At 42.6% G+C, this 25,636-nt stretch overlaps 1 protein-coding gene across 3 annotated transcripts in view; it reads right to left on the reverse strand.

Moving 5' to 3' along the window:
• The window catches only part of LOC310857599 (GRAM domain-containing protein 4-like), a 117,650-nt gene that overhangs the window by 14,102 nt on the left and 77,912 nt on the right, over nt 1-25,636 (reverse strand). For all 3 annotated transcript variants that reach the window (XM_083763333.1, XM_083763332.1, XM_083763334.1), the window contains 11 exons: nt 24,773-24,896; nt 24,186-24,247; nt 20,390-20,519; nt 14,462-14,487; nt 13,615-13,706; nt 8,789-8,880; nt 7,298-7,346; nt 5,087-5,158; nt 4,234-4,277; nt 3,643-3,752; nt 1,199-1,350 (listed from right to left, as the gene is read on the reverse strand). In XM_083763333.1, the coding sequence (XP_083619459.1) occupies nt 1,199-1,350; nt 3,643-3,752; nt 4,234-4,277; nt 5,087-5,158; nt 7,298-7,346; nt 8,789-8,880; nt 13,615-13,706; nt 14,462-14,487; nt 20,390-20,519; nt 24,186-24,247; nt 24,773-24,896 (953 nt within the window). The remainder of the gene's footprint in view (nt 1-1,198; nt 1,351-3,642; nt 3,753-4,233; nt 4,278-5,086; nt 5,159-7,297; nt 7,347-8,788; nt 8,881-13,614; nt 13,707-14,461; nt 14,488-20,389; nt 20,520-24,185; nt 24,248-24,772; nt 24,897-25,636) is intronic.

Below are 25,636 nucleotides of genomic sequence, written 5' to 3' on the forward strand. Positions count from 1 at the left end.
CAAATTTTGGATACAAATGCCATTGCATTTAATTCGAATGAAACATTTTTGGCAGAGGGAGAGAGGCACATATTTTGATCCTTCACAGAGACACTTGTACACGTTAACCATTTGTGTACGCAGTGTCTCTCTCTCTCTCTCTCTCTCTCTCTCACGCACGTACGCACGCACACACACACACACACGCACACACACACACACACACACACACACACACACACACACACACACAGGCTGTGTCAAAGCAAAGGGCACACTGGGAGGACCATACCTTTTCAAAGCCAGAAAGCTGAGAGAGGGAAACACAACAACTCATGTGATTGGAACCAAAAGAAACAGAAATAAAAAAGCCCCACTGGTGTCACTGTCAGTGAATATACTTTACAATGAGAGCACACAAAACACACACACTTGTGAGGATATCAACATTTACTATGTGTACTATGTGCTGCTTTTGTTGTTTTGGTGTTGAACAGACCTGTGAAGATGAATATCCTTCGGGACAATAAAGATTATTATTATTATTATTATTATTATTAGCCCGGTTCGATCTCCGTTTCGTTAGCCCCCCCGCCCCCCGGAAGCACCCGGAAGACTGCCGGAAGTACAATTATAACTCAATGGCTCGAGCGAGCAGAAGTTTAGCCTAGCCTAGCCCGGGACCCCAAATTTGAGGCTTAAGTACGTGAACGTCTGTCCACCTCCATGCAATTCCACATTTCGCCAATAGGTGGTGGCAGCTTCAACGTTGGATAGCCTTACTGGGGACTTGGTTATGACCCATAAATCCCCACATACATTTCTGTGCTGTCACTGCTGTCGTATCCTACTGACTCACCTACCAGTGAGGAGCCCCCACCGGGTGGACGTAGAAGAGCCTTCGTTCTAATCCTCCCGCCCAACAGTCCCTGCTGACAGGCTCTGTCCCCAGAAGAATAGAGCATCGCAGCCCCCGATGAGCAGCCCGCTCGTTGTTCTGAAAGGGGGCGGGACTGCAATGCTCTATACATGCAGAGACATCCTCCAAGGGCCAAATGTTCGTACAGATGCTTGACAGTCTATACAAAAAATACTTTTACCACCACACCACCCGAGCACCTTAAATCAATGGCCCTTTTAATAGATTTTGACATTTTTTACCGTAAAACATCTGATCGCACGCACGCACACACACACGCACAAACACACGCAGGCTCACCCGTCTGGCCAGCATGGCGTTGGTGCCCTTCAGCTGTGGGTCTGTGGGCAGGTTGGTCCAGATGATGTGTGGGGTGTCGTACTTGTCCCTCAGCTTGGGACAGCTCTTGAAGATGAAGTCGATGACGAAGAACTTGATGCCCGCATAAAGCCCTGCATGGGAGGAGGAGGAATATTAGAAGAAAGCAGGTGGTGTGAAGGAAGAATATGAACTTAAATATTACAAACAGTCAAGCAAATCAATTTGCTGGATTATAAAAAAAGATCAATGCCTCCGATAAAAGATGAAGCATTAGGCGGGTCCGTGACTTGAGTATGGTAAACGGTAAACAGGTGCTCTTTGGGAAGGGTTTAGTTTCAAGTTCATAATTCAAGCACCATACCACTGGTCGTTAAAACTCGATGGAAATTTGGTCGGATCAACGGTTGTCCAGAACCAGAAATCCATTTATGTATGTATCTGTCTGTCTGTCTGAGTCCACAGAAATCGGCTTCCCCGATTGGCCAAACCCAACCGACCGCATTCACGGATCAGCCAAGCTTTGGATCATGTTTAGTGTCACTGTACTAATTGCAGTCACATGATTTATCTTTCATACCCATAATATGGAGATCCTGGCATAATAAACTAGCCTTTATGATACTAATGGGTCACACACTGGCTAATCTGATAAATGGGTACAATGAGTTCTCTGCCCACAAGTACAACGGATATTGTATAACCAGATAATGGCATGTATTATTGCATTTCCCAGCTTGCGTTGTCCCCCCACTTACATCGTGTCTCGCGGAGGTCTGTGCCTGATGGGCATGGGAGACGCTGTCTCATGACAACCGGCTCAGTTATCAGCCCAATCATTTTATTAGATATGAATGCTAATTTACAAGCTATATTCAACTTTCGTTTTTGTGTTTGTAATGTAACGTTGAGACATCGGTTATTTTCGGTGCAAGTATAAACGAGGCTATTAATTAGTAAATATTATCCTGGAAACTAGACAAATTGGCCACAGGAAAAAAAAATACTCCCTGGTGAGATTGGTCTGGCACTTTTGATTTGCTCACCCCAGAGTTGTGGGTGACCAATCAGAGCCCACTATTCAAAGAGACTGTATTTGCTGTGAGGTTGGAATCTGTTTGTTACCTCCCCTTGGAAATAAATGTTCCACACCAAAGTTCCAGACTAATATCTACACAGTGATATTAGTCTGGCCATGCCAGGCTAGGTTAATATAGCATCACAATCATTTAGACAAACTTTAACAATATTTGTTTTGACAATTGGAACTCTTTTGCTGACAACTTGTGGCCACAGATGGCGGTTAGCTTTACTAAAATAATAATTAGAAGTGTGGGGGTCTTCTAATCCGTCTGGGGGTCTTTGGCACGAACCACTGGTTAATTTACTGTTTGTAATGTTCGACACGTCACAGCCTCATAGATCAGCTATTTTCGGTGCAGCTAAATATAAGTAAGCCTTATCCTTTCCCTTTGTGTACATGAGCCAGCTCTGTCTGGGGGATGCCGAGGTGTTCCCAGATCCCTCCAGCTGGTCCAGGGTCTGCCATGTGGCATGCTCCTCGAGTCCATCCAGCTGGACAGGCCTGGAAAAACCCTCCCTGGGGAAGCGGCCAAGACACACCAGAACCACCTCCTGTCTACAGCTCTACACTAAGGAGCAGCGGCTCTCGGCTATCACCAGGCTGGTCTTGGACCTACCAGTGAATTTGCCCTTTTGCAGACTAGGTGTCTGCCACACGCTGAAACACGGCACCTTAATGACGTGTACAAAGGGTTAGTCCAGATTTTTGGACTTAAAGCTGTAGAAAATACTTGCCATTTAATATAGTAGTGGTTGCAAAGATATTAATTGATTGCCTGAGTGGGATATTTCTGGTCTGGTTTTTCTGAATATTAATAGTTTCCAAAACAAAACAAAAACAAGTGCTTGAAATAATAAGAGGGAAATATCACCGCTCCGTGCGTAAGAGCTTAGCCAACTTAAACAGATCAGGATGCGGGGATCGTCCGTTGTGGAAGGGTTGCAGCTCTGGGGATTGTCCACTTCAACAAGCCAGAGTCTATGCCACTTTTACGGACTAAACGTATCAAACAAACATGGTGAGAATTGAGGGACTGGCTTCCTCGTCCACACACACACACACACACACGTCCAATGCTGAATGTCTCTCTCTCGCTCTGTCTGTCTGTCTCCACACTCGCACACCAGGCGCAATCAACGGGGCATTTAAAACAGGCGGTTGTCAGGGGTGAGTGACAGGTGTCTTAACCACTAGACCAAAGGGATATCCCTATGGACGGGGGAGATATTAGACCTTTGAGGTCATCAGGCAGGGGCTCTGAGCCACACACACACACAGGTTGAGAATCACACCCATGCACACGCATAAGGTACGGTAAGTGAGTGGCGTGCACGTAGCCTACCCATCATGAAGCCCACTAGCTTGTACGGCAGCACGCAGGACGTGATGAAGACGATCCACAGGCCGATGTACAGCTTCTGGGTGATCTCTGGCTGCACCCACATGAATAGACTGGACACACACACACACACACACACACACACACACACACACACACACACACACACACACAGTTACATTTCAATTCAAAGGAGCTTTACTGTCATGATGAGAAAACATACGTTTACATTGTCAATGCAAGTGTTAGAATATAATAAAAAGAGTTTAAGGACATGGGGCTAAGTATGTGCTGTACAGTTGGAGGGGGTACAGCATTGTGTTAAACAGAGCTATGTCACAATGCGTTAATACATGTTATATTCAGCGTAAATATTTTGAGACAAATAGCAGAAATCTTTTGCAGTAGCAGCAATTTTCTCTAAACTATTTGAATAGTCTATAATAGATTTCAAATGCACATGCGCAAAAGACGGGTAAACCAAATACAAAAGCATCTGAGAAATATTTGATAATGACTTATTAGCGGATGATAAGCAATGTTCGTTAGCACACACCCCCACATTCATTAGAGTAAAAGGAAACATTGACTCACTTCTTGATTTTCTCAAGGACATTGGACATCTTCCCAAACAGGTTCTGGTCGAAGGAAGAGTAAAAAAAACATGTTTGAAAAGTTAGAGTTAAGCTTGCCAGTGTTCACGGCCCACCCATCTGACCACTTAACTAATGATATATAACGGGATAAATCTTTTAACAAATCTGGGGCAGTGGTGCAATATCAAGTGAGGCAATAAAAATATGACTGTAAATGAAATGTCATGTCGTATCAGAGTGGCATAGACTGGAATACTCGCCGATACAAATACCAGCATTTCAGCCAGTATTGGCAGCTTACTGATATTGGTACAACTCTTAATACCCCAATCGCCCAGGATGAAGTTCACCGTCCTTTCTATTAGTAACACCCAGCGCCCAGGACGAAGTTTTATCCGAAAGACGAAGTTTATTGAAATGAAAACCGATCGCATCGCTCCACAGCCTAGGAGCACCTGTTGCGCAATACTCGATGTCGTGTAACAGTGGGATGTCATCAAAAATGTTCCCCAACTGTTTAGCCGACGAGAACAGAAATCTTAAAACGTTAATAACTCGCGATCTAAATCATCCCGTCCAATTCTAAGAAAAGATCATGTGTCCAGTCGCTAGTCGCGGTAGATTTAATACCTCCCATTGTTGTCGATCGGCTCTAGAGTGTTTTGGCTACATTTAGCTGCTACATCCACATCCGGGATAACATCCGGTCCGTCGGTAAAAGTGCTCCGCTGCTATAAATCGCTTGGGCGCTATGATTTAATAGAAGAAAAAGGAAGATTCCAGGCTAGTGAACACAGCATTTACAAAACTAAACGTCAGTTCACGTCACCATCCATACACTCACAGCTCACCTGGGCCTTCTGCGCTACATCAAGTACCAACTGAAACTTCTCCGAAACCGTCAGGTCTTCTTTGGGTGGCTCCTGTCAAACAGAAACATGTAGTTATTGGACCTACAGTAGTAAAGGGGACCATACCTCCAACCACTGCAGATGCACTAGTTACATTGTATCAGGATATTTCGCTTCCAAACAAGTTTGGGGTAATTTTAATTATGTACTCTGGCTTTTGTGTTTCACCCCAGTTTTTAAGATGCTTGATTCAGTATTTAATTTCCCTTCCTATACGAACCCATTGTAACTTCAAACTCCATTTGAACCATGTTAGGGGAAAAAAAGAAAAAAAAACACAGTCCCAGCCCTCACGCAATTACAAGGACAATATCAGGTGCCAGAACCAAGGACAGGTGTTTTCAAAAATCCATCATGGTTAAAATGGAGTTTGAAGTTTGTATAGATATTAATATGAAATTAATCAAGAAACTTAAAAACGGTCTGGGGTGAAACACAAAAGTCAGAGTTAAATCATGTTAAAATGACCCCAAACATGTTTGAAAGTGAAATATCCACAATTCTTTATTTTCTATCAACCCCATGAAGCCTTGAATTCATGGAGATTCTCTTTTGGTTTTGTCACATTCCTGAGCCAATAATTTGATGGAGACTCGAGTGTCTTTGAGACCCGACTCCGCCGATCATCAAATTATTGGCTTAGGATTGCGATAGAAAACAAGTTCTGAATATATGAACAGCAAATGATGTTCAGTGTGGGTAATGTGATGTAATACATTACATTATATAAGCTATTAAACGGTGAACGCGGAGGTAGGCTTTTTGGGCTGCAAATCAAGTTGTAGTTTGCTTTTGTTCTTTATATAATCAGGTTAAGAATGAGATGTTTTGTGTGATTTCGGAATGTGTCATTTGTGAGCTACTGAGCCAGCGTTGGTGATTGCATCTGTCTATGCATTTTTGTCATTGTGTTGTTCCGACGGCACGGGATCTGGATTCCCCGGATTATAGTATTCATATGTTATGATCCAACAGATATAAAAGTGCACAGTATTGTAACTGTTGCAATGCCCCGTCCGGGTGGAGTTCAACCCTGTTGTTGTTGCGTGCTAACGGTAGGCGGTTAAGAAAACGTCTCCATTAGTCCATTTGGCCACCCCGAGTCCCCGACAGATAAGCATGGGGGATGTTGCGCGGAAAACTGTGTCCCAGTATTAATCAGTGTCCGGCCCAACATGCATTTCACTGAGTTGTTTTTGACGCAAATTAATTTAATTAAGATGATTGTTAGGCGTGTGTAATGCAGGGCAGATTGAGGTTGGAGGACAGGGCTGTGCAGCGCTAGGTTCAGTGAGGCGGTCCGTGCGTTGTGGCGTTGTGGGGAGGCGCTTTGTTCTATGCGGAAGTGGACTGACTGACTGACTGACTGACTGACTGACAGACAGTGGTTGTTGAATTTAATAATAATAATAATAAATATATATATAAACTCGGCAACAAAAGTTCGGAAACTTAACTTCGGTTCATTATTTCTCCACTTTAATAATACCAATATTATTTTAATCGTTGATTATTCACCTTTACAACGATGTATAGATTGTAAGGATCGGGTGTTCGTGGAATGAGCAACACAGCTAATCATGTGAGAAGCGCCTCCAAAAGATGTGGTTGGTACTATTCACCCTCGCTTTGAGTTGCTTAGTGGATTGGATGATTGCACTCTACTCTCACACAGTAATAAGGAGGAAAGAAAACACAGGTAGGGCATTTTTACACTTTTTATAGTGTTAGGGAACTCAGTATAGCGGATGGAAAATCCAAAAGCACCTGCAACAGCTTGGCACCATGCTGGTCACCAAACCTAGACACATTTTGCTGCGGCATGGCATCCCATTCCTCAACCCTGTTTTGTTGCAAGTCATCCAACATGGTTCTGTTGGTCACTCTAGCACATACAGCACGTCCAAACTGATCCCAGGCGCTACCCACACGTTTAGCTGTTTTGCTCATTCCATGAACACCCAATCGAATCCTTACAATCTATGCCTCGTTGTAAAGATGACTAATCAACGATTGAAATGATATAACATACAATACCACTTGTAGTGGTATTGTAGTTTATATATATATATATATTCTATCATACAGATTGGTTAAAATAACATTTTATTTATTGAAAGACTGCAGCTACAGTAGAAGTACTGCTCTCACCATAGGCTCTGAGACTTCAGGCACTATACTCCACTGAATCCTCCAGCCTCTGAAAAGCACCAGAAGGAAGAAAACAATGTCATAATGCTAGTTAGGGCTTCACACTGACTGCTTACTGTAGAGATCGCCGTTTACCAAACAGTGGGTCGGGACTCGGGACCAATTATTATGGGTCACGAGTCACGACTCGAGTAACAAATCCCATTTATTTTACCTACATTTAAAAATATATACTGTATATATTTCAAAAGATTATATATATATATATATATATATATATATATAATAGAATCTCCAAATTATTGTAAATTATGTTAAAACAAACAATGAAAACAAATCTACGAATAAAAATATATATAATTAATAGTCTGCGAAATCCACACTGGTAAATAAAGGTGAGTGTGATCTGAAATGAAGTGTATATGTGTCACCTTGCTATGAGGAAATACAGTGTATATATGTCACCTTGCTATGAGGAAATACAGTGTATATATGTCACCTTGCTATGAGGTAATAGTATATATGTGTCACCTTGCTATGAGGAAATACAGTGTATATATGTCACCATGCTATGAGGAAATACAGTGTATATATGTCACCTTGCTATGAGGAAATACAGTGTATATATGTCACCTTGCTATGAGGAAATACAGTGTATATATGCCACCTTGCTATGAGGAAATACAGTGTATATATGTCACCTTGCTATGAGGAAATACAGTGTATATATGTCACCTTGCTATGAGGAAATACAGTGTATATATGTCACCTTGCTATGAGGAAATACAGTGTATATATGTCACCTTGCTATGAGGAAATGCAGTGTATATATGTCACCTTGCTATGAGGAAATACAGTGTATATATGTCACCTTGCTATGAGGAAATACAGTGTATATATGTCACCTTGCTATGAGGAAATAGTATATGTGTCACCTTGCTATGAGGAAATAGTATGTGTCACCTTGCTATGAGGAAATACAGTGTATATATATCACCTTGCTATGAGGAAATTAAGTGTATATATGTCACCTTGCTATGAGGAAATAGTATATGTGTCACCTTGCTATGAGGTAATAGTATATATGTGTCACCTTGCTATGAGGAAATAGTATGTGTCACCTTGCTATGAGGAAATACAGTGTATATATGTCACCTTGCTATGAGGAAATACAGTGTATATATGTCACCTTGCTATGAGGAAATACAGTGTATATATGTCACCTTGCTATGAGGAAATAGTATATGTGTCACCTTGCTATGAGGAAATACAGTGTATATATGTCACCTTGCTATGAGGAAATACAGTGTATATATGTCACCTTGCTATGAGGTAATAGTATATATGTGTCACCTTGCTATGAGGTAATACAGTTTGTATGTGTTACTTTGCTATGAGGTAATACAGTGTATATATGTGTCATCTTGCTATGAGGTAATACAGTGTATATGTGTCACCTTGCTATGAGGTAATACAGTGTGTATGTGTTACTTTGCTATGAGGTAATTCAAGGAGAGCCTCAGGATGGCGAGGAACAGGAACATGGGGATGGCCCAGCCGTGCCAGGCGGCATACATGTAGATCTGTGGAAAACACACAGAGAGGGAGAGAGGGGGAGAGAGGGGGAGAGAGAGAGAGAGATAGAGAGATAGAGATAGAGATAGAGATAGAGAGAGAGAGCCCCCGTTTACATTTATCAAGTGAATGAAACATTTTACACAGTGTTGGAAGAAGCACTGTAGCAATACCACAATAGCAGCTTCTGATAAATGCTGATGGTGTGATGCTGATGTTGTCGCTGTCGGGCAGAAACCCTGTCTTTTTCTTTTCTAACTTAATGCCCTATGTCATCAAACTAACAGTGTCACACAAAAGTATTAAAAAAAATAGCAGATCTACAAGCTTAAAACATGCTGTGACTCGAGATGGCACATTTTGAGCTTGTAGATTTTATTTGATTCACTGTTTTTGGACATATTGAGGTTTCCACTCAGCAGCAACAGTGCACATACACTGTTCATTGTATATATGCTGATCTATTTTTATTATCTCATTTGCATTGCACTGTGTGTGTGTGTGTGTGTGTGTGCACGCGTGTGCATGTGTGTGCGCTCGCATGTGTCTGCCTGTACTGTATGTCAGTAATCCTGAGTTAATGCCGGGCACTAATGGGCAGTCTTTATATCAAACCATCTCCTTCTATGAAGTATGAACATTTCCCCGTAGTGTTTGTGTCTGAGCTAACAAGCAGAAGTCACTACAGTGAATAATGGATGCCGAGATGCTTTCAGGGAGCAGGAGAGGATGCTTCTATAAATAGAGAGAGCAAGGGGAGATGGGAGGACAGGCACTGTGCTGTGATCTAAACGACACAGTTACACCGTATGACCACAAGAGGGCACACTGAGTGCTGGTGATGTGGGTTGTGGTGGGAAAACAATAAGTTCTTACCAGTAGGGTTTGTTTTTAGTAAAAGTACCAACAATATTGACTTAATAAATCAGTGCTATTAAACACCCTTTAGGTCTGTGTGTGTGTGTGTGTTTTACAAATATTGAACTAATGAAAAGTAATCTGTTCTGTTCTGACTAAACCTCCTAACTCGAATGGATCCTCAAACTGTCAGTCAAACCTCCTAATTCCAATTTTGGACTCCAAGTCAGATGGGGGAAAAATAATCTTTGCATTAATGGTCAAAAAAGTAGAAGTAGTCACATTTGTAAAGTATCTGAAAATGGAAATAGTGTGTATATTTTAACACTTTTTTAAATAGTAAAAATACTACCCATTATTTCAACCAGTGTCAATTATCTAATGTAATCCTGGGGGCTACACTTCCTCTGCCAACATGGGGAGGGCAGCGGACTGACCTCATGCTTCCTACTATGCATGAGGAGTCCAAGCTGCTTCTTTTCACCTGACAGGGGGAAGTTTCCCCGGCCGGACGTAGCGTGTGGAAGGAACACGTTATTTCCGACCAGTCCCTTTTTCCAGGAATATTGCATGTTATTGTGAGCGTACCTACCCTAGGGGACATGGGGAGAACATGCAAACTCCACAAAGAAAGGCCCTTTCGCCAACCCTGCCTCGGGTATGGGCACTGATGACAGGAACACGCCCCCAGCGCCCACAGTGTGCCCAGCTGTGGAAACGAAACCAGGACCTTCTAGCTGTGAGGCGACAGCACTACCGACTGTGCCACCTGCCCCCTATATTTTAACACTTTATCATTGGCTATTCAAAAGTAACAGGGTATACAACAAGCTCACAGCGTGTCACTTCGTGCACTGCGAGCTCGTACATCTGCTATCTTTGAACATTTAAATTTGTTTTACATAAAATGAAAGCACTAAGAACAAAATAAGTACCTACAAATTGCACTTAAGTACAATAAGATTCCAACCGACAATGTAGAATAGATCCTCCTCTTGGGAGTAACAGGGATAATAGGCTGTATATATGAGCGTGGTTGCACGCATGCCTGAGTGCATAAGTGGGTGTGAGTGAGTGTGGTGCCTGTGTGTGTGTGTTACAAAAGAAAATCCTGAAAAGTAACAGTTTCGGACATACCAGGTTTCCACCCGACAGAGACTTTAAGTGGGTGTGTGAGAGAGAGAGAGAGAGAGTGAGTGAGCGTAGTAGTGCGTGTTGTGTGTGTGCTGTTTTGTTTGTCTTTATTTGTTGTCATGAGCCTATTCCCGCTGCAACTCAAACACGTCAGTTTGTCCCTGGCGGGCCTCCAGCTGTGCGTACGTCAGTGGAAAATAGCTCTTAAAGACGTTTTCCATGAGGTCTTTCCGCAAGCCTCGTGGAGATTTCCGGAAACGTCTTAGTAATTAGAGCCCGGACCGGATGCCACAAATTTGTCTGGGGGTCCGATGCCGATGGATTACTGATGATTTTATTTACATTTTTTTAGATTCTTTGAAAATACACGTCATTGGATGTCCTAATGCATGAGGGGGTTTTGTTTTTGCATTTGTTTTTTTATTTTTTCATTTCCCCCACAAAAATATAAAAACACGAATGAAAGAGTAATATAAAAAACACAGCCCCCTGACACATTAGAAGGACAACATCCATCAGCAGATCAAAGGACGTGTAATAGCAAACATCTAAATACTGAATCAAGCAGTGTTGTTTTCGGCAGCAAATTTTGATTTTAGTTTAGGTCATAGTCTCTTGAATAGTTTTCATTTAGTAGTCACCTGGAATGTTTAAAGTCTAAATATCATAAGATCATAAATATCATAAATCTACAGGTGATTTAGTAGACTAAAATGTACATTTGCTGAAAATAGCAGATCTACAAGCTCACAACGCGTCACAGCGCGAGGTTGTAGATCTGCTATTTTCAGCATGCAACCAAGTGTAAAATGACTTATACTGGATCTCTTGTCCACTAGTTCCTTCTAGTTTTCATTTGTTAACGAAATTGTCAATATATTTAGTCTTTGTTTTAGTCATCATAGCGTAGTTTTGATTTAGTTTCCATTTAGTTTCAGGGTCCAGGGTGTTCACAAAAAGTCTGAGTAGACGTTACAATGTTTAACAGTGGTTTATCTCATGAACTGTGTTGAAACGTTGTGCGTTTCACTGTTTACACAACGTGAGCTCCCCCCAAATTCCATGAAATCATCTCCATGCTTGTTTTACTTACATGCTGTATCTGGTGTTGTGCAACTGAATGACTGAATAGGTGAGTCCGTTTTTTGTGTGTGTGTGTGTGTGTGTGTGTGCGCGTGCAGTCCAAACAACTGTAGTAAAATTCGAGAAATAAATGTGTTTACAATTATCCTGGTTTTATGGTTTAAAAATATTTTTTAGACTGTAAAAAAGAATATGGTGTTCTCCGGTCTGATATGGACGTAAGATAAAGCCAGTCAGTCACACAAAGGGAAATGACAGAGCTTGTATTTTTCAGCTACTTTTCAGCTAGTATTTTCAGCTAGTCTTCACAAGTATAGTAAAACACAGGTGTGTGTGTGTGTGTGTGTGTGTGTGTGTGTGTGTGTGTGTGTGTGTGTGTGTGTGCGCGCGAGTGTGTTTGTTAGTGATGTACAATATTGAAAGACTGGATACTATTTTCCAGTGGGGATTACCTTAAACCTGTTATGCAAGGTAATCAATGGGGAGCAGGTCATTATTGAGAAACCAAATAAACCCTTTAAATACCCCTGAAGGGCTTTATTTCTCCCACAACTGATTATGCTGCTTATTACATGGCTACTAAAGAAATACATTTTTCATTTTATGCCAGGTGCGTCCACGCAGTGCAACGTGATCTGCTTCCCGATAGACACTTACTGACACAACTTACACTTACCGAAAAAACAACAGTAAGTGTCGACTACCCACGGGTGTCTTCTGAAAGAATATATATTAAAAGATTTGTGCCGCATTTTCATGATTTTTCAAAAATAGCAGATCTACAAGCTCATAGCGCGCCACCGAGTGGCGCTCTACGAGCTTGTAGATCTGCTATTTTTCAATAGCTAAAGTATTACATAATGCTTAGGTAAAACACCAAAAGGGGTCCCCGTCCAGGTTAATGTACTGTAGCGTGACTAGCGTCACAATCATTTTTATCATCTTTTACATCAATCTTCTTACATCAATCTGTCCCTGCCTGGCACAAATAATTTTCAGATAGGGGGTCCACGGACAAATATTCGCGGTATATCAATGTATATCAATTTTAGAGATTTAACTGTGATTGTAGTGTGTGTGTGTGTGTGTGCGCGTGCGTGTGTACCATAGACTGTAAACAAATATGGACAAAGCGTTCCCCGGGTCTAACATGGACGTAAAATGAAGCCTGTTATTCCTGCACTGTAAGTCGCCATCTTTCTAGATCCGATTGGGCCCAGCTGGCCATTGGCTGGCTCCGTTTTGGCCCAGCTGGCCATTGGCTGGCCCAGACACGAGGCGGGACTTCCCCCCTTCTTCTCCGTTGGTTTTTATTTTGACTCGAGTGGGAGGGGAATCCCGATCATAGACTGTAACGGTAGCCACGCCCCTCAGAACCTGCGCGACTTTATGGTCATTTTTTTAATAAATGGGACCATAATTTTCCAAAAAGAATATTATGACATTAGAAATGACTCTTTAAACTAGTGACTGGAAGCAGAAAGTATTCATGACCATGTTTAAGGTAATACAGTCTAGGTGAAGTTGGGCCCAAATACATGGACTTCTATGGGGCTATGGGTTTTTCTGGGTCCAATGAGAGCGCCACAACAGGCCATTATATGAACTTTCAGGAGTTTCAGGCTTCACAAAATATCTGTCTGACTGCCCCCCTGGTGTGTACTCACGATGAAGGCGATGGCAGACGTGTACACCGAGTGCCAGCTGGATAAGGCAGAGAGGTTCCTCATGAAGTTGGTGACAGGTTTGGCACCGCGCTCTGCAACCAGGACAAAAGAGACAGAGCGTCAAGGTGATGTCGCCAACATTAAGAAAAGTCAACAACTCATGTATGTATGCATGGGGTCAAGGGTTTCCAAACCTCTCAGGCCCATCCCCTGAAAATAATCAAATTGGAAATTGGGGACGCTCCCCCCCCCCCCCCCCCCCCCCCCGCCCCCCCAGCTCACAGTGAATTGAGCGAATTTTGATGTCAATATCTTAAAAATAAAACAGCATAAAAAGGCAAATAAGTATTACTTTCTACTCAGTAACAGTTATTCAAGTTATGGATTTAATGACATGCCCAGAATGTAGGGCTACTAGGGTTAAGTGCTTAACCCATTTAGACCTGAGGGCGATTCTACAAATGCCTTCTAAATCCTGACAGTTTTCTGAAAAACCTGTTTCTATGTCAGTGGTTCTCAAACTATTTCATGTCAAGGACCCATAGAATTATATGTATTTGGCCGCCGACGCCCATCTGATAATATGTAGTTCCAGGGACCCCCCCAGAAGCAAAGATTTGAGTTAAAAACGTTCGATCTGAATATATATATTCAAAGATTTGCGCCACATTTTCACGATTTTTCATGAATAGCAAACATACAAGCGGCACTGAGTGCCGCGCTATGAGCTTGTAGATCTGCTATTTTTCAACAGCAAAAGCTAAACATAATGCTTAAAACACCAAAAGGGGTTGCCATACTGAAACTGGTTAAAAAGCAGATATGGATGTAAGTGATCACTACTTACTGAGTCGTCTCATGTTTTCCGTCAACCTGAAAAGACAGAGAGAGAGAAAGAACAGTTAGATTTTCAGAGCAAGTTATAAGCTATATTAAGAAGACCAAACCATTATACACTGTAAAGTTAAATGGATGGAGGGATTCTATTTCAGAGAATTCAAATACACCGTCTTGGAACTTCCGTTCCCAAAAATGGAACTGGAAAACAAATGCTATTGGGTGGAAGGGGAGCGAGGGTGAGGGTTTAAAATGACCTCTTTGGGTATCTCTCTATACAGTACTGTCTCTGAATTGTTGGCGTAATCGGCAAGGACAATATATTGCCTTGATTGTGTTGAGCACAGCCCTACAATCCATCCATCCATCCATCGCTAGTACTAAAGTGACCTTGTTTTCATTTAGCAGCGACTGTGACTCACTGTCTTCAGTGTCTTGTCGTGAGGACTGAATAACAAACGAGAGAAGGCGAGTGTAAGATTCAGCCTCCTTAGTACTTAGTCGAAAATAGCCGATGTATAAGCACACAAAGCGTTACGGACGCGACACGCTGTGAGCTGTACATGGCTATTTTCGGTGTGCGACAAAGCACGCAACAAAGTACAGGATATCTTTCGGTCTCTCTCTCTTCCATTTTATTTTCCAGTCTAATCGTCAAGGTCAGTGTCTGCTATTGAGTATACATTAGCTCTCTCCTGCTCTCTTCATAACTCTGTTGTTTACCCTCTTGACATGATTAATACTGTTCCAAATTTAGCTGGTGGCCCGCCGCAACCCTGGAACCCCACTGAGAGCCACTGCCTTGGTGTATAAAATGTAAAAAAAAAAAGAAAAAAAAAAAAAGAAAAAAAAAAGCGTCACAGCGTGAAAGTAGAGCAAAGAGACTTCTAGCAGGCCTAGAAGCCACTGAGCGGCATAGATTATACACACACAGACAATCCTCAGCCATTTGTATTCAAATCCACTCCTTATCGCGACAGCCCCACTCTCAACCTGTGATATCAACACTCATTATAGAGTACCACAGTTCTGACGTCACTCCAGCACTGCGTCTTGGTTCAGGGAGTTCTTTTTGTACAGGAATCCCCATGGGCAAATCTCAGATCGTGTCATATGAGAACCGTGTTCCAAAAATAAACAAACCACCCAGGAGATTTTGTCAGGTATGTGAAAAAGCCACCCACTGACTAATCTAATATACGGCAACCTTCCCCGTGTCTCTTCACTAGTCCGATCCAGAAGAACACAGTTTGCCGGCCATTGCTACAGAGCTGACAACGAGCTTATATCTTCCCTTCTTCTCTGGAATCCTGCCTCAAAGAAGACCAGAGGTAGAAAACTGTCCTTCCCTGATGTCGTCGCCAGGGACACATGCATCAGTAAGCAGTGAACTGGGGATGGCAATGAAGGACCGGAAAGTCTGGCGTGGCATTGTGAAATCCATGATCTCGACCGCGGTCGAAAAATGGTAATGTGTCATTTATGATAATGAGTTATATATCTGATAAAGTCTGTGTTTGGAGAAAATCTATCTATGAATGCAAGTCTCTGTAAGTGTGTGTGTGTACGTCTACAATCCACGTAACTCGCCCCACCGACTTCAAATTCGAAACACGCGTTACACACCCCCACAGGGAGTGCAGTGCGGTCGAGTCGGTCGGACCCACGGTTGTCCAGAACCACCACAAAAGGCTCTGGTCAGGCTCTGCCAGTGGACCTAATGAGCCTAAGTCCCCTCACATGTAGATTCAATGTCGTCGCACTGAGATTAGGCAACACAGTTCAACACAGAACTAAGAATAAAGGGACACAGAGAGACAGATACATTACATCTCCATATATGGGCATGAGGGACACAGCCAGATGGGTAGAACGGGTACTCTGACACGGGTATAACGGGTATTGCATAGCTGGGTGGGGTCTCCAAAATAGCTGGTTGGAGACTGGAGATGACGTCACAATTCCCACGACCATATTGCCGAATTTCGTACACAAGGCACAGAACTGGAACAGAACTGCCAAAACTGTGAAAAATGGTTGTACAAAAACAAAAGGCTTCACCCCTAATAACATCTGTCAGTTGATGCTTCCATATGAGTAAAACCGCCGGGTGATTTGTTTATTTTTGGAACACAGTTCTTATGAAGCGATCTAAGATTTGCCTATATGCAAAATCCAATAGAATAGAAAAACTAAAACAAAACATGAGGTAATGCATATCAAACGCTCTTGAAAATAAAAATGTTTGAGAACCACTCCATATTACGTTTATAACGTTTTCAAATAAAGGACCCCCAAATTGAAACAAATTAAGCTCTTGAGTTAAAATAGATTTAAAGGAGAATTCCATGCTAGAATGCTTTCTTATCTTTCTTACCTTTCTTTGTAGTCGTTACGTCCCCACCATAAGCCCTCAATGAATTGCATTGGATTGAATGGGAATTGAATGGGGCTATGGGGTGTTATGCCAGTTCACTTATTTCCATCGAAATAAGTATTAAAGTGTGCCGCTTGGGATATTATTTACATTATGAAGAGAGGATGTATACAAAGAAATTATAATTTTGAGCGATGGAAATAACCTAATTAGCACAACACCCCATAGCCCCATTCAATTCCCATTCAATTCAATGCAATTCATTTAGGGCTTATGGTAGGGGAAATTGCCAATCAGGAGCTTTTGCACAAAAAAACACCTGGACCTCTTTGATGGGGACGTAACAACTACAAAGAAAGGTAGGAAAGCCTTTTAGTATGGAATTCTCCTTTAAGTGTTCATAAACTGCTCCTAAATTTGCAGGGAACGCCCCTGGAATCCCTCTCAAGGACTGCAGTTTATGGGGCACACCACCAGAGGTCAAACACAATATTAATCATGCACGCACGCCCCATTACAAAGCCATCGGTTTTATTATCTCTCTCTGTCTCTTCCCCTCTCTCTGCCTGTCTCTCTCTCTCTCTCTCTCTCTCTGTCTGTATGTCTGTCTATCTCTTCCTCTCTCTCTCTCTCTCTCTCGTAGGTGGAAACCTTGTATGTCCAAAACGGTGAGTTTTGAGGCCACGGTGGGAACAAAGAACCTACGTTCTAATAGATCCAATTACCCTCCATTGGTTGCATTGACACACACACACACACACACACACACACACACACACACACACACACACACACACACACACACACACACACACACACACACACACACACACACACACACACACACACACACCACTGTCAACGTATACAAGCTCACAACGCATCTGCATGACACTCTTTCTATAGGAGTCGTTAGCACCACTCAACAATGAAGAAAAAGGATATACAAGCTGCTTCCCACCCTGAACAGAGGAGGACGGGCCCAGCATTCCACTGGTGGAATGCTGAGGTGATCTGAATAGATGAACACACACAAGAATGTCATAATAATGATAATGATGCTGAATGAATGGATGAGGTAATAATAACCACTACTCACATACAGCCTAGAATGTTATGATGCTGATGTTGGAATGGATGGATGGATGGATGCGTGGATGGATGGATGGAAGAATGAATGAATGAGGTCAAAATGAATGAATTAAGTAATAACCACTACTCATATACAAGAATGTCATGACAATGATGCTGGAATAAATGGATGATATACCGGTAACCACTAGTCATGTACATTTAATAATGTCATGATGCTGATGTTGGAATGAACGAACGAACAAACACTACTCACTCACACAGGGCAGGAAAACACAAAGTAAGTGAATTTGTTTTCAGGAAATGGAGAAATGGAGAACTGAGTGGTGCAACTTTGTGGCGTTTCTCCATTGGTTTTCCGAAAAACGCGTCCAGTGTGCAACCACCTTTACTGTGTGGGGGAATTAGCAGAGAACAACCTCCCCCTCTCACCTCTCTCCCCCTCTCTCTCTCATGTACGCTCCACATTGTAATTAGCAGGCAACAGTGCAACACTATCGCTCTCTCTGTTTCTAACACAACAGCGCCACTTTTGCCCCTACTGGTACCCTAAACATAGGGATGGACATAGGGACATTGCTGTTCCTTGGAGTGGCTGCACCACTCAAAAAGTTAGGGGCGCTCATATCATCATATGCCATCTCATTCTGGACAATAATTAGTCTTTTAATGTTTGTGTTTACACAAACACTCAAAACTGGCCATTCATTATCAATGGCATTTAATGTTTGTGTTAGGACAAAGTTTGTGTTTACACGCACACTAAAAGCTGGGCATGGGAGGGGCTAGCGCCCCTCAGAAATGTAGGTTAAAATAGGTACAAATCCTTGTGCACGTGCCCCAGCACAGATTATTGCATTATGTGCAAATACAAAACAGTGAATACGATTATGGTGTTAATTTTTAATTGACCATGATCTGCACTGATAATGTGAGCTGTTAAAGGGACGCACTTTTTCTTTTAAAGATGCCAATGGGGACATGGGGATCCCCTGGAACCCACCCACAGACCCCTGCAGGGTCCCCGGACCCAACTTTGAAAACCACTGACTCAAGTATTGCATGCTTTTGAGGTACTTTTACTTTGGAAGCCAGCGACATGAAGATACAAAACAGGATGGGAATGTCTGGTTTATTACACCTCACTAGAGGGCAGCACGGGTCCACCCGGACCCGAATACCCGAGATCCGACCCGAGAACAGAGTCCGGGTCGGGTGCAAAATATTGACGTGCCGTCGGGGATCGGGTCGGTTCCATTTCAAAGCTGCGGAACTCGTTTCGGGCATCTGAAATGCAGAATACCCGAATTAACCATGAGGATCCGAGATTTATAAATTAAACCCTTCAACTTAAAAAATAGGTTTCAAAAATAGACCTGCGTTACATTCTAAGTCCATATTGTCTGTTGAACAGAGTCAACGAGGGCTGGGTCTCGTCATGCACCTCGACATGAGCGAGAGCGCTCTCTCTCTCTTTCGCTTTAGGCCATCAGTTTATACCACAGGCATGCAATATTATTTTTAAGCAGTTTCTTCACAAGTATTATGGAGTTGGTTACCTTGTACAGGTTATGTACATATACTTATTGGGAACATCAATTATTGCATAAAGTTGGTTGGAAGAATATTCGCCAATACATTTTCACAATATGTATGAATTTTAAGCAATTTCCTCACACTTGATTTCAAATCAGAATATTGAATTGTATTCCCCATATATGAAAACATAAAAAATTATACTTCAGTCTATATTTCTACCTTGTTTAGTCAAAAATATAGGCGTTTTATTACGTTTCATCATAATGGTGGCCACCATCTTTAAATGGTCCATTTTGAGGGCTTAGCATCCATTTTGAGTTTGGCATACAGCAGATTTGGATTCAGCAGACCTTAATACCCCTAGAAAACATGTATGCCATAAATTAACACGATTTGCCTTCAGCACTTTAAATAAGCACATTCTCTGAAATCCTGCCTTAACTACTTGCACACAAACATATATACATACATAATATGCTATATTAATGCAATCATGGAGGGCCCCTTCAGCAAGCGAGGTGAAACGCAAAGCAACAAGCAATGTGGGACTAACCTCGCATAACCAGGCTTTCCACCTCGGAGGAAAAATGTGGGACAGTTTTGTTGCAACCCGCCTCCTCCGCTGCGCTGTCTCGAGAGGCGGTGGGGTGCACGTTGCTCATAGAGAGCAGTCTCATGTCATGTTAAAGCATATAATATTGCAGAGAACACACTATGGGTCCGGATCTCGGATCGGATCCGCGCCGTTTTGACAAAAACAGTCAAATCCTTCTCGGCTCCGTTTCGGACCGGACCCAAAACTTTCGGGTCCGGTTCCGGGCCGGGTGCGGCCAATTAGAATGCTTCTCGGATCGGTTCGGTTCCGATATCACCGGGTCCGTTTCGGACCTGGTCCAATTGTATGGACCCGTGCTGCCCTCTACACCTCACCTCTTAGCACTGAGTGGCTCCTCGGCCTCCACAGTGCTCTCTTCTGGCTGGAAGCGGAAGTCCTCGATGTACGCCCCGAAGCGCTCGTAGAACCACCGGTGCGACCGTGCGTACAGCGTCTCCTGTTTGTCTGTGTGCACACAAGAGGTCAAATCCAACATCTTAATCTAGGACAAAAAAATCACACCCGTGTGAACTGAGTGTTGCAACTCCCCTCTCTGTGTGTATATACAGTACAGTTTGTTGATTACTTTTTACACAGTAGTGGTCTTATTCTTTTAAGGGCTTAAAACTCATGTGAAATGTGCAGATACCCTGCATACACATATACTGTATGTTGGAATGTCCCCTGATCCACAGGTTGACAACCACGTGAGCTAAGTGCACAGCAACTAGTGATGCTTTCGTCACTTTTGAAAACCTAACCTCTAGGTCAAGTTATTTTGTTTGTTTGTGCAGCACTTTGTAACTTTGTTTTGAAAAGCACTCTACAAATCAATTCACAGGATCATTATCATTATAAAAGAGGTTTCCGACAGCGAGGATATCTCAGCAGTGTGCCGTTGCTAGTAGAGAGCCAATTACCCAGAGAGCATCGCAAACACGGCGGCAGCACCTCCGCAGCACAAATAGCAGTGTTGTGCTGTGTGCCGCCGCGTCCAATTAACCCATTCTGACCTGAGATCAGATTCATACAAGGTTTCCGCCAGACACACACTGGTCTGATGAACCCATTCTGACCTGAGATCAGATTAAAAAAATGTCAGTCGCTCTTCGATTTTTTTCAAAAATAGCAGACCTACAAGCTCGTATCGCGCCACTCGGTGGCGCGATATGAGCTTGTAGATCTGCTATTTTTCAATAGCTAAAGCATAACATGATGCCAACACCAAAATGGGTGCCCGGTCAGAATGGGTTAAGACGGCAGACAACAAGGTTATGTCCCATGAGGGAGGCACATAAAACAGCTTAAACTGGTGCCAAGCATATTACAACTGAAGGTCAAGAAAAGGTGGGTAGGGGTTGGAATTAGGGATGTCCCGATTTCCGTTTCCGATCCCGATACCACAATTTCTGTGTTAGCCGGTACCGAATACCGATACCATGTCCTGTTGTGTTTATAGCTATCTAGCTATATCGTGTTGTGTTTATAGCAGACTCCTCACTCAAATGTGCACTTCCAGGTTGGGCAGCTCCAAAGCAAACTCCACATGCCCCAACATTTTATTTACCTGCCATAGTGCCAAGTGCCAACCCCTTATCCCTGTGACGGATCGGTGGTTAGACTGGCATTTTCACTGATACCGAGATGACCCGATATCACAGATAAGGGCCGGTACAGATACTTTTCCGATACCGATACAGTATCGGGACATCTCTAGTTTGAATCCACCGCGGTGCATCTGGATTTGTCTAGCACCTACTGTATACCGTAGGTTGTCAAAGTGGGGTGCACCATGGACCCCCAGGGGTGCTTGAGGAGTTACAGGTCTTTAAGTCAGAGAGTGTACAAATGGGGAACAATAACTCTGAGTTACGTAGGGTTTTATCATGTATATTGTGGCCCTCAGAGATAGAAAATTATATCAAATGAGGGTCTTTGGGCCTAATGCATATAAAACTGGGGGTCCTTGAAGGTAAAACATTTGAGAATCACTAATCTGCAGAGTAAACAGAAATACAAAAAAGAAAAGAAAAAAACAAACGTGAGTGAAGGAAAGAGACAAGTGGCAAAACAGAGAAATAGAGACATAAAAACAGACGAGCGAAGGAAAGAGAGAAGAAGAGGAGACGGACAGAGCTGTAGAAGAAGAGTGGGGCTGGGGTGCATGAAGTGGTGACGTCCGTCTACATCTTTGCAAATTAGAAACTGTCACAACTGCCATGCAGCGTGCTTCAAAAGGCTGCCGGGATTGTTCATTATTCATAAGAAATCTCTCTGAGGGCCACAAGCTGCAGTTTGACAACATACTTTTGGTTACGAGACCCGCTGCCATGGCAGTGTTAAAACCAAACAAAAAAAATACAGGGGGGGAGGGGTGTGTAATATACAAATCTAATTCACTGGTTCCTTACAGAACACTTAAATAAAAATACGTTAAATACAAAAATAAAACATATGCAGATAATTCTGCATATGTGCGTTTATGACCTAAACACATGTTTTATACAATCCGGTATTCATTACACACTCTTCACCCTAAAGGTCTTAATGATGAGTTGTTGCTCAATATAAAGCTATAATTATCTTAACTGAACTTGTGATTGTTATTGGAGGGTTGAACTTGCCTCCTCCATCTTTTGAACTTTTAGCCTGTTTCTTTGTGCATTTCATTGTATTTTCTCTATATCTTTCCATGTTATTGTCGTCTTCCTGTGTATGTCCTTTCCTTTTGTATTTCTGTATTTCTTTGCGTCATTGGAACTCTGTGTTCTCACATCAATGATGTATGGTGTTCTTCTCGAATGATGTCAGTGGCCACTGATCACCACAAAGGTGAAGGTGACTTGAGCCACAAGAGGCACCACTGAGCGAGCTTAAGTGGCACCATCCAAATGATGTCCCGATCAAAGATAGTTGACTAAAACTAACGGAATAACGAAAACTAAAATTGAAAAAGAAAACATTTCCGTTAACTTTACCAATTAAAAACTATAATAAAAAAAAGATAACTGACTGAATCTACATTGTGTGCTTACAAACCTAACTGAAAAGAACCAAAATTATAGAGAATATGAACTTAGTTTTAGTGTTTCTTGTTGCCAACAGTAATATATATCTGTGTCTACATTTGGCAAAGACACAGTCATCGTTAGAAATGGAGCTCGTTCATTTTTATTGATATAATGAGCACCTTATTGAGCAGGCTTATCGAGCCAGGCTTTTATCGATCTCACTATTGAGTATTTTCTATTATTTTTTGTGTACTCTAGGTTGTCCACACAGCCCTCCATTGTCGCTTCCAGTCATCCCGGTTCTCCATACATCTGGCCAGCTCGTTGGTGCTTTGCGCCCTGCGTTTTTCTTGTGTACATCCACATATGTTAATGTGGGACGTCCTTGTGACCGATGCCCAGCACTAGTTTGCTGGCTAGCAGCTCTTGGTGTCTTTGGCAGTGTCTTAGTCCCATTCTCCTGGCTGCTATTTTCTGGCTCACCCTTGGCATTCCACATTATAGTCTGGCAGCCGGGGGTGTGGAGTGGGACATTTGGTATATATATATTTTTTTATTGACATAAAATATTGTCTATATACATACATTCATGAATCCTATTGAGCAATTTGTTTTTTATAGGGGTTTGTAAAAAAGTGTCAACATTTCTGAATCCATTCCAAGCAGTAGCTTTGCACAAAAAACACTAAATTTGTGATGACGGCTAGGTCAGCACATTTTGGGCACATTTGGGCAAGTGTCTATGGCCGTTTTTAGCCCAAGGAGTGTTTTTTGTGCAAAAGCAAAACTAATGCTTGGAATGGATTAGAAATCATGAAAAGTTCGATTATAATACGGCCCCGTTTTTTAGGATATTTCCATTGGAAAAAACAGTCAACATTCAGGCCAATAGGGTATATAGACAACATTGTAGGCAAATAAAAAAAAACTACATACCAAATTTCCCACTTTAAACAAAAGAAGCCTGTTGGCTGCTGGATTAATACAGATTATTGTCGGTAACAAAGGTATCACAACAAAGATGCTTCATCACGCAACCCAATCTTTGACAAGATTTTGGAAAGATTTTGAAAAGAATTACGCCTGGTTTCATGTTGCTAAGTGTGTTTCTCCAGCTCACCTGTACCGTTGGCTGTGGTGGGGGATGCAGATTTGGGGGGTAGAAGAGGTGAATCTTCAGGTCTGAAACATGCAAAAAGCAGAAGACGACCACATCACATACACATACTATGCGTTACAGTGTTTCCCATATATTTTATTCCTTGGGGGCTAGGTAGAAAAAAAGGTAGAAAGGTAGAAAAAAAGTGAAGAATTACAATTTGACGGATATCACCACTCAACGTTAGAGGTCCTATGATTAAAGACGGCCCTCAATAATATCAGAATTGGAGGCCAGAAACGTAAAAAAAAGAAAAAGAAAAAAACTCAACAAAGAACAGAATACCCATGAGGCAGTCATGTTTTATTTATTTTTCTTTTTATAATTCTCTCTGGCACAAAGCAGTACTGTAGTACGAACGCGCACACACACACACACAGTCACACACACACACAGTCACACACACACACACACACACACACACACAGTCTGCACTAGGAGACGCCGCGTCTTATGAAATAAGGACAACCATTGATAGTGCAATGTCCTAAGTGAGCGCAGCTGACAGCGGACCCCTCGGGGGGTGTCGGGGGTCTTACTGTACGTACCTGGGGGTTTTCAGCACTTCGTTCATCTTCTGCTCCAGATCCAGCCTCCGGGTTCTCTCTCTCTCCAGGTCCTGCTTCAGCGTGTCGATGTTGGTCTCCTCTCGGAGCTTCCTCAGCTCCTCTTCTGCAACACAGAACAGGAGGAATAAACACACGTGAGGATCCGCTGGAGCTTCAACATATAAAGGATCCTGATTCCACATTCGATTAAGCTGCTGATTCAGAAAGCATGCGGGTCATGTGCAATACATAGGGAAGTGCAATCAAACCATGCAACAATATATGTTGTAAGTTGTAAGTTATGTTTGGGGGATATACGGTAAAATGTATACCGTCGGTCGGGTGGAAACCTCTTTTTGCGTTTTTAACTACTTTAACTACTCGATCATACTACAGTCACACAAAGTATCACTTGGGATGCAAGCAGAAGCCTCCACGTGGCGCATCCCGGGCAATGCTAAAGACAGAAACTGTACCACAGTGACTGACTTGAAGTAGCCAATTCTGCAACCACTGACCGTCAACGACAGTCACGTTCTTTCCTAGCCACTATGCCAGCGCTACTAGTAGTGACCTCAATCAATGTCGAGGGATATACTAGAACGAAGGGTGATGTGCTAGCGGCCAGTTGCAATGGAAGCGACATCGTCTGTATGCAGGAGACTCACCTGGGTCAGACGAGCAACCGGCCAACACTACCAGGGATGAAACTGGTAGCTGAGATCCGCCATCCCAAGTACGGATCAGCCATTTTTGTGAAGCCCCTGCTGGACGTCAGGGACTTCCACACTAACAGTAGAAAGACCCCAACCTCCCCAAAAGCTACCGGCCCATCTCCCTGCTATGCACCACCTACAAGCTTTT

This window comes from Protomyctophum parallelum, assembly GCF_964188405.1.
Source record: "Protomyctophum parallelum genome assembly, chromosome: 4".
NCBI classification, from domain to species: Eukaryota; Metazoa; Chordata; class Actinopteri; order Myctophiformes; family Myctophidae; genus Protomyctophum; species Protomyctophum parallelum.